The sequence below is a fragment of the Chenopodium album genome, chromosome 15, assembly GCF_948465745.1.
Source record: "Chenopodium album chromosome 15, dcCheAlbu1.1, whole genome shotgun sequence".
In the NCBI taxonomy this organism is placed as follows: Eukaryota; Viridiplantae; Streptophyta; class Magnoliopsida; order Caryophyllales; family Amaranthaceae; genus Chenopodium; species Chenopodium album.
This window is the reverse complement of record NC_137848.1, coordinates 44,769,844-44,780,412: the sequence shown is the minus strand read 5'-3', so window position 1 is coordinate 44,780,412 and position 10,569 is coordinate 44,769,844. Positions and strand designations below refer to the sequence as shown.

Sequence of the window (10,569 nt, the reverse complement as noted above, 5' to 3'; positions counted from 1 at the left end):
TATGTGGCTAGCCACCCCGTGTAGCCAGGGTTACTCAATCAAAACTTACTCAATTGGTCAGAGGTTACTAGATCAAGGTAGGGGCGAAGCCAGAAAATAAAGTTTAAGGGGGCCGAGACCTATATATATAGGTAGTATGTTAAGTAAAATAGTTTTGTATTTTATAAATTTTTCTCATTATAAAAATTTGTTTTAACACTATTATAAGTTGGATTTAATTTGACTTTTACAAGTGTGGCAAATTAAAATTTTAATAAAATTGTATTTTAAGCAATTCATTTAATTAGAAATATAGGGAAAAGAATAAATTAAAATTGAAATAAAAATGTTTGGGAAAACTTATAAGCTTTAACACTTATAGATTAGGTTGAAGGGAAAAAAATGAAGGGAGTAAAATGAAGTTTGCAAGTAACAATGCTCGAACATGTGACCTGCGTGCATACTTGATGGGCCTTGGTATAGTTGCTCCAACCACTGAGCTATATGTTTGCTTGCTTACTAATATCCATAACTTATTGTTCTATATCGATTTTCTTATGGGGGCCAGTTAATAAGAAATGAATACCAGTGATTGGGCCAGACCTACGCCAGCCCCCTGGCTCCGCCCCTGGATCAAGGGTTACTCGGTCAGTTAGGGTTTACTCAATTGGGGTTAATCGGTTGGTTAGGGATTACTCGGTTGGTTAGGTGTTACTCAATCAGGGTTTATTCAGTCAGTTAGAAGTTACCTGGTCAGCGTTCTGGTGTGTTTCAGTTGGTGGCCAGCCACACAGAAAGCGTATTGTTATTTCTATTACGACAACCTTTTATTCGTTTTTTTTTTCATATACAACCTTACTTTGTGGAGCCTAATTATATATAATTAAACTCATACTCTCTGTTTCCCTTCTCTTTAAAACAAAAGTACTCACATGCATGGTCCTCTTTTATTTTCACTTTTTCTTAGCTTGCGTAGCTACAATAACTTTTTTTTTTTGAATAGCAAAAATATTTCATTAATTAAACGGAAATTTCACCAAACGCCCCTGAGTTATTTTTTTATTCACCATATACCCATGAAAATTTTCAAATTCACCGTATGCCCCTAAGTTTAACAAAAATGTTACAAAATACCCAAATGACTAACGGACGTTAACTCCATTAGTCATTAAGGCTAAATTTGCCACGTGGCAACCTATGATCGATTGGTTGTTATTTATATAATTTAAATTTTAAAATAATAATTTAATTAATTATCAAAAAATAAAAAAAATAACCCACCCACCATAACCACAACCACAGCCCAGCCCCAGCCACCACCCGCCGGCGCGGTTTCCGTCAAAACCCCAGCGTCGGCGCCACCCCAAACCCGACACAAACCATCCCACACCGCCACCCTAAACCCGACCTAAACCACCCACTCCTCAATTTTAAAAGCCCCTTCATCTCTTCCTCGAAAACCCCTCCTCTCCCCACCGTCGGTGTCCGAATTCACATCCCCATGCCAGCGAACCCAAATCGCACCTCCCCCCAATTGTATCCATCCCCTGAACCACCACGCCGAACCCCAAAATAAAATAATAAAAAAAAAACAAAATCGAAACCCTAGATTTGATTTTTAAGGTTTCGATTTGGGGTTTTAGTGTTTAGGGGTGGTGGTTTTTGGTTAAGGTGAGCGGCGGAAACGTGGGGGTGGAACCTGGCTGCCGGAGAAGGGGTTTCAAGGTAGTTGGTTGCGAATCTAGGGTTTGGAATCGGGGGTGGTTTCCGGCTTAAGTGGTTTGGAATCGGGGGTGGTTGCCTGATTTTTGGGTCAGGTGGTTTGTCGGGGAGGTGTGGTACCGTCACGGGGTTAGGGGGAGGTGCAGCGTCAGCGTGGTAGGGAGGCTGGGCAGGCCGGCGGTTTTGGGGAGGTGGCTGGGTTGGGGTTTGGTAGTTGGCAAAAGGTGGCTGGTTGGGCTAGGTGTTTTTATTTTTTTTAAAATAATTATTTATATAATTAAAAAAATAACCTATCAGATGCTGCCACGTGGCAAATTTAGCCTTAATGACTAACGGAGTTAACCGTCGTTAGTCATTAAGGACATTTCGTGACATTTGTGTGAAACTTAATTGTATATGGTGAATTTGAAAATTTTTATGGGTATCTGGTGAATAAAAAAAATAACTCAGGGGCATTTGGTGAAAATTCCGTTAATTAAAAGTCATACGGCATCTACAATAGAGATTCGACGTTAACAAATACATAAGATATTGAATCAAATAAAATTTTCCTTCATAAAAACTACGATCGTCGAGTAGATCTTGCACTGTGGAGCATCTCCCGCTTATATCGCTGGAAATACAGCCTTGTTGGAGAGACAGTCTAACGATCCTTTGTAGTCGTGAGGATGTTTCCTTCTGATTAATCTGTCTGTATTCGAAAACTTGATAACTTTTTCACCAACGAAATAATTTCACGACAATCCATTAGATCTAATATCATGGATTCAAAATTAAGAAATTTATCCCCCGAAAAGTGGAGATAAACCTTGTCTTTCGAAGGAGGTCGAAAAACCCTTGTCTTTCGAAGGAGATCGGAAACCCTTTCTTTCGAGGGAGAAAAGTTCCTTCTAAAAGGAAGAAGCATTATTATAAACCTAAAAAAAAAAAAAAAAAACTTTAAAGAAACCAGAATTGGGGCTTTCCACCGGTTAAAACCGATGGAAGCCTCTTCAAAATTCAACAATGGAGGCTAGGGTTTTGGATAGAGGAAGGAGGGGAGAGGAGAGAGAGGAATGTTTATATCGAGTTTTAATAGTGCGTAGCTACAATAACTGAGTAGCACTTAGGAAAACGAAGGTAGTGTAATGTCTATAATTATTAAAATTTTGGAAATAACATTTTACATAGTTGAAAAATTTCCAAAAAAAACTGAAAATATTGAACTTTCAAATGTTCTGTAAATTTTTTTTAAAAAATTATTAATATAAAAACAAAAACAAATATATATTTTTACCTAAAAGTTTCTTTAAATGAACTTTATCAATAAAAAAAATAATTAAAAAAAAAAAAAAAAACTTAAAGACTTGAGCTCTGTTTACCTTACTTTATTTTTGTTAAACCAAAATTATTTTTACTAAATTGAAATTTATTTTTGCTGGACTTAATTTTTTTTTTTTTAATTGAATTAAAGTATTTCTTAATATTTCTCTCTCTCTCTCCCTCCTCCTTATAAGAACCCTTTAATGTTTTTTTTTTTTTTCCTTTCAAATTCTTCAATATACCCTACTTGAATAAACAATAATGCATTTAACCTTTTCTTTTAAAACTACGTGAAAGTCAAAGCTAAGTACTTATTTAAAAAAGGGAAATTCTCAATGGTAACCCTCAACTTTTGTAACACTGAAATTGTAACCCTCTTTATTTTTTATTATACAAAATGACCTTACTTATGAATTTATTCTCATAAATAATCTAACTTTAATAAATGGTTAGTTAAAATTAACTATAGTTAGTTTTTTAATTAAAAAAAAAAGAAATACTAAAATTAAAAGAAAAAAACACCACCACCACCAACTAACCCAGCCAACAATTCCATAACTTCCACCCTCACCTTCACTCAGCCACCACCAGACCCGACCCTAATCCAAACCCCGACCACCGCGCACCCAGAACTTTTTGACCTTGACCACCGCGAACGTACCTAAAAGGCCAGAACCTCTGACCTCGACCACAGCGCGCCCATAAACCCCTTGCCTCCTCTGTTTCAGGCGGAGGAGTTAAGGTTAGTAGCGAAGAGAGAAGGGGAAGGGGAGGGGGAATATGGGGAGGAAGAGGAAGAAGAGGAGGTTAAAGAAGTGAACCCCGCCATTGATGGGTTGCTCAAGCTTTTCCTGTTTCAATGGAGAATGGAAAAAGAGAGTTGAGTTTTTCGAGGGAGGGAATTTGGGGGTTTTGATTTTAGAGCTTTAGACAGCGGTGCTCCGATGGTTTAGGGTCGCTAGTGGTTGAGGGAAGACTATGACTGGGCGCCGGCATAGCGAAGGGTGAGGGAGAACGGGTGGCTGACTGGTGGAGGTTGTGGTGTGGATGGCTGGTTGGCAGGTTTTTTTTTTTTCTTTTTTCTTTTTTTTTTTTTTGAAGTGTTTTTTTTTTTTTTTTTTTTTTTAAATAAAAAACTAACTATAGTTTATTTTAATTAACTATTTAATGAAATAAGGTTATAATTGGGATAAATTTCTTAATTAGGGTCATTTTGTATAATAAAAAATATGGAAGATTACCATTTCAGTGTTACACAAATTGAGGGTCACCATTGAGAATTTCCCTTTAAAAAATTAGGGAGTACTCTTGAATTAAGGTGTGTGATTACCTTTGTTATATTTTCATAAGAATGTGTTGTGATTATAAGAACTACTTCTGTGTTGTTTGATTCAATAAGTTTGATGACTATTAGAGTATTAGTTTCTAGTAGTGTGATGCATATTAAATGCATTTTGATAATTGTGGCATAGTGGTTAATTATTGTTATTTTTAAACAAAAGGTTGGGACCAAACCTTGATCTCCTAAATTTTTGGCCCATGATTCGCCATGGTCTCTCTTAAACCCTAATCCCCTATGTTATATTGGTTGTGAACTTTTGAGCTTGACTTGCTTGATCACCAATTGGATGCTAAACAAGATCTAATGAATGAGGTCGTATTACAAGGATTGTCTCTCTTATGACCGGCATTGAATTCTTGTTAATCTCGATTAAATCAACGGCTATTTCACCAAAAGCCACCGAACACTTTAATAATTCATCAAATGCCATCAAGGTTTTCAAAATTCACCAAATGACACTAAGTTTCTAAAAAATTCACCGAGTGTCATTAATGACTAATGACCATTAACTCCGTTAGTTATTATGGTTAAATCATGACACATGTCATGTTGTGATTGGTTCATTTTAATAATTTATTTAAGTTAATAAAAATAGTATTTTTTTTCTCGTTTTTGGTGATGAAAATTGTTCAGGTTAAGTTTTGGGCGTTGTTTTGATTCTTTATGGATTCAAATTAAGCTCGGAATTGACAAAAAAATAACGAAAATGCCTCGTTTTGTGTGTCAAAAAATATCTCGATTAGCGAGTCATTATTTTTTAACCATGAAAATTTATCAGGTAAGGTTTTGGAGGTTATTTTAACCCTTTATGAGCTCAAATTAAACTCGGAATTAGCAAAAAAAATACGTAAATTTCCCGTTTTGTGTGTCGAGAAATATCTCGATTAGCGTGTTGTTTTTTATCACCATTAAAATTGACCCGATAAGGTTATGGGGATCATTTGATCCTTTAACTCTTTGAGGGTCTAATTTAAGCTCATATTTGGCAGAAAAAATAACGTAAATGCCCCGTTTTGCAATTTTTACAGTAAAAAAATTACGATCTTAACACGCAAAACTGGGCATTTACATTAATTTTTTTTTTTGCGAATTTCGAGCTTATTTTTAGCTCATAAAGGGCCCAAATGACCGCCAAAACCTTACATGGACAATTTACGTAGTTAAAAAAAACCGACACGCAATTTTGATATTTCTCGACATACAAAATGGAGCATTTGTGTTATTTTTTTGCCAATTCTGAACTTAATTTGAATCCATAAAAGGATCAAAATAACGCCCAAAACTTAACCCGAACAATTTTCGTCACAAAAATTGAGAAAAAAAATGCTATTTTTATTAGTAAAATATGTGATTAAAATGAACCAATCATATCATGACATGTGTCATGATTTAATAACTAACGGAGTTAACGACCGTTAGTCATTAATGGCACTCGGTGAATTTTTTAAAAACTCGGTGGCATTTTGTGAATTTTGAAAACCTTGATGGCATTTGATGAATTATTAAAGTGCTCAGTGGCATTTGGTGAAATAGTTGTTAAATCAAAGTGATCAGCTAAATTTAGCATTTATATATGTGATTAAAAGCACTTTTAAAACCACCTAGAATTAATGCTTTATTTAAGGACTCAAACGTTGAATCCAATCATAATTCATAAGAATAGACAAGAATGTGTCATTGTCGAGTTCTGTAAATCGAGTACCACGGACCCAATCGTTCTTTAATTCTTAGACCGATGCAAATGAGTCATGTGAATTTCCATGTGACCTTAAAATTAACCACTCAGGGGTGACTCTTCAAATAACAAAATCGTGCTCCTTAGTATGAATTGCACATATTTTAAAGTCTACATATGTTTTTCAAGGACTGTGCACTCTCCACACACGACTCCTTTGTAAATGGAACCAGGTTGTTAATCAAGTTGTTGTTGTGTGACGTTTCGTATACTCAAATAAGGCATATGACCTTTCACATCCACGCTCGTGAAATCAACAACCTACAACAAAGAATCCAGACGCAAACGGCATAGCCCATAAGGTAAAAAAAATAAACCAGTCCACTACGTACACAACTTCATTAGACCATATAATAAAGTCTAACTGAAAATAAGATTACTTAAGCTTTTCTAAGTTAACTCGAAATATATTAACTAGAAATATACAAAAATGGTGAGCTCAAGACTCAATAATGCACTAATTTAGGAGCATAACTTCATTTAATCAGTGGCGGATCTTGGACCATCCCTTAACTTTTTGTTCAAAAATAATAATACTCAACGCCATAACATTTTATATGTAATAAATAAACATCAAATTACTTATAACGAACAACTCCAATATATTTAGGGGGATCTAGCCCTTGCCAGCCCAAACAAAGGTCTGTCCCTAATTCATTAGTTAATAAAACAGGGAGAATAGAATATTGTGAAACATTTAATAAAACTCCAAAACCAAAGTATGTCGAAAGATGAATTCATGTAATTGAAAGTTAAAGTGGAAATTAGCGATGACATTCAATTAAACAAAATTGGTGACATGCTCCAGGAGCTTATGTTATAGTGTTATACTAGTTTTTGTACAGACTATCATCTGATTTTAAGCCTGAAAAAAATTTCCTAGATTTTCTCATGCAGGTTGTCTTCAAGTATGCATATTATACAGGTTCAATAAGTAGCACTGAAACCAGTTAACCAGCATGAACAGCCAAAGAATGAAGGTCCTTCAGATTTGGCTTAAGCCAAGCCCGCGTATTACTAATACTCCCATTCAGACTCAGCAGGTCCTTCAGGTTGTCTGCTGCAGAATGTTGAATTTGGATGGACCAGAAGTATCAACAAATCCTTGCACCGACAGCTCAGGTATCGACAGACTCATCTCTTGATTCAGCAAGTTGTGGTCTAAATAGATGACAACCACAGTTATATCATCATGATATTTTCTTCTTTCCCCCTTTTCCACATTCCTCAGTTCTTCATCTTTCAAGTTCATCTTTCTTGCAACCCTCTTCAGTGTTTTCTGGACAAGTCTTTTTGCAATCCCCTGAATGTCAGAGAGTGAATTATGAGGATGAGTACAGTTAAATGGCAAAGATGAAATAATTAATGCTAGATGCAGCTAATAAAGGATTTAAGGGTGCATACAGCTCGAGGACTATTGTGAACAAACTCGACAGCTTCATCATTAGTGAAGTGCTCCCAGAGACCATCTGAGGCAAATATCAGAAACTGGTCATTAGGTTTTAGAGTTCTGGTGTGAACTGAAGGTTCAGCTGTTAGCACAGGACGGCGAATAGGTTCAGCAAAGTGAAATCGTGGAAATGAGGGATCAAGAGCAAGTTCTGGACTCTTCAAGTATGCATCTCCAATGGATCTAGAGACCTATATATCAATAAATCATACAAAATATTGTCAATTTATAATGTAATAGGATGGTCCCAAACAATTGATCAATAATGAAAATGATAAGGACCAGAGTGAATAACTTTCCTGTTTTAGAAAACCACTTTAACCTATATAAAAAATATTTTGAGTAATTCTAGATGATCATTTAGATAGCTAATTGATGCAGACAAAGACAATGTTCACATGCAAGCAGAGCCTTAGAATAGAATTAATACTCCCCCTCCTTAGACAAGAATGCACTTAATTCATAACCTATCAGTTGCTTTTTGTTAATAGACATGGCAAGCTAACTAAAAATCCTTATGAAAATTCTACAGAGTAATTATCTAACATAACTCATCGGCTATGGTGAGTAAAACCAAATTTGAATTATCATCTGAACTAGATAATGAGGCAGCTCAATATTAAAGTATACTCTGGAAATCTTAAAGTACTTCGAATCCTAATACTAAAAACTTGGGCTATTTAGGAACTGATCATTAATTTATTAAGCATTTAATGAATTTTCACCTCAGGTTAAACACTGGCAGAAAGTGGGGAGCAGTACTACTCCTAAACAATGGAGCCTAATACAGTGGACCTAACACAGTTAACTCTCAAACATACTTCCTTCATATCCCCAAGTTATCAACTAACTAACCCAAGAAACACTAGGAAAACCTTTGCATCTGCCAAGTATAACATTAATATTAGACATCCACATGTGTCATTCAAAATCAAATTAGAGAACGTAATTAGCATGAAATTCAGACAATGATCACCATGATGTGCAGCCCTAGAGGCCGTTTAGATATAGCATCACCAAGGTATAGAAATAAAGAACTGAACATCTCATACTTCAGATTAGCAAACAAACCCCTTTACCAAACACAGAGAGATAAATGTGAAGATGGAAAAAAGTCAAATGCAAAGAAAAGGTACACATTGGTAAACCTGAATAATGCCTTTGATTCGCCAAACCCCTTGCTTCTGAACTAAGATGGATGCATCATCAGGATGTGTAGACATAAGTTCTTCTCTAACTTCTGACATAGAAGCATTATGCTCCCTAGTCAACTGCTCCGCAACAATCTTATTTGATCGACCTAAAGTACCCATTACAGCTCGTGAATCACCCAGATTAGCAACATATAATGTCCCGTTCCAGATAAGACCAACTAGACAGCAAGATCCAATTGCAGCAATCAAGGGCTTCAATTTGTAAGTCCGGGAGACAAGAGTAAGAAATCCATCCTCTGTTGCAGAAAGAGCATTCCTGATGACATCTTCTGAAATGGTTTTGCTGTCTTGAGCATGTTCTGCACAATATTAACAACATTCCGGATGCATTAGAACTAAATTCAATCTAGTCACAACAGCAGAATACGACACAAATTAAACTCGGTTGAGATGACCAAACATTTGAAAACTGAATGACAGGATAAAAAAAATACACACCATACAATTTAGTTGTATTAGCTAAACTTCCATCTTCTACTTAACCAGTCAACCCTAGTAGGCTCTAATAAGTTATTCAAAACCTTAGATGATTACAACCCGAACCATCATTTTCGCCCCAACTTTCAAAAACAAATATTTATAAAGGAAAAACAATAATCAACGTCATTAGATGTTGTTCAAGTGTCAATTACACCGTCCAAACAAGCTAACTATTTGCTCTCTAGGAAAAAGACGAAGATGATGTACAAAAATAGTCAAATAAATTTTCATCAACCAACTAAATTAAACAAGAAGCTATTTTGATAACAAACAAATTAATTATCTCAAAAAAAAAAAAAAAAAAAAAAAAAAAAAAAAAAAAGCCGATACACAAAAAATCAGCCAAAATTAGCAAAAAATTCCAACCCAGAAAACCCAATTAAAAAAAAACACACATGATAAAATACATACAAGTATATTATTGCAACCCAGCTAAACACAAACACTACTCAATCATTAAAAAAAAATCCCAGAAAACAAAACCAGAACTTCAAACTACAAAAACCCCAGAAAAATTACATCCCAAAAACTCAATAATACCATGCAAAATCAAAAAGCCACATCATAAATTGTCAATTAAATGCAAATCACCAACACCCACATGAAATATCTCAAAAAAAACCCATTAAATTATAAATTAATGAGAAATAAAAAAGATGAAAAACTAACTGATGAGATGAAAAAAGAGATGATCAGAGATAAAACGAGCAGCTTCAGGTCCACCATGACCATCATAAACACCAACAAAAGTAGCATTACGACCAGTTTCAACTTGACTACGATCTTCAAGAACTTCATTAGCCTGAAAAACAGCAAAAGAAAATTCACCCAGAAAATGCTTCTCCAAATCTCTTGACCAAAGTAAAGGATGATGATCACAAACAGATTTTCCTCCTCCCCCACTAGAACTACTGCCGGAGTAATCATCACTGTCGTAATTGCAATGGTTATTGCTATTGTTTTTACTATTACTATTATCTCTGTTCATTCGGACATATCGTCGAACAGGTCGCCAGCATGATGAAGCAGTTTTTTTTACCCCTGAAAACATCCCTCATTTCCCTCAAAAACAATACCCTTTTATTGAAACTTTTTCTAGATTTTTTGGGTTTTCTATAAAAATTAAATTCAGACAAGAAGAATGGTTTTTTTTTTTTTTTTTTTTTTTTTTTTTTTTTTTTTTTTAATAAAAAAAAAATCAGACAAGAAGAATGGTTTTTTTTTTGAAGAAGAAGAAGATGAGAGGAGGGAGGAAGTGTTTTAAAGAAGTTAATAAAATAAAAAAATTAGAGGAAAAATTATTTAATTGGTTGACTGATTTTGGTAAATTAGAAAAAAATTATGA

General features: G+C 34.9%; 1 protein-coding gene across 1 annotated transcript; it reads right to left on the bottom strand.

Moving 5' to 3' along the window:
- Positions 1–6,798: 6,798 nt before the first annotated feature.
- Positions 6,799–10,501, bottom strand: LOC145582315 (putative protein phosphatase 2C 25). Its single transcript, XM_081639319.1, has 4 exons — positions 9,894–10,501; positions 8,679–9,043; positions 7,485–7,721; positions 6,799–7,383 (listed from the first exon to the last, which is right to left on the bottom strand). The coding sequence occupies exons 1-4, from the start codon at positions 10,273–10,275 to the stop codon at positions 7,129–7,131; spliced, it is 1,239 nt and encodes a 412-aa protein (XP_081495445.1). The 5' UTR covers positions 10,276–10,501; the 3' UTR covers positions 6,799–7,128.
- Positions 10,502–10,569: the final 68 nt, after the last annotated feature.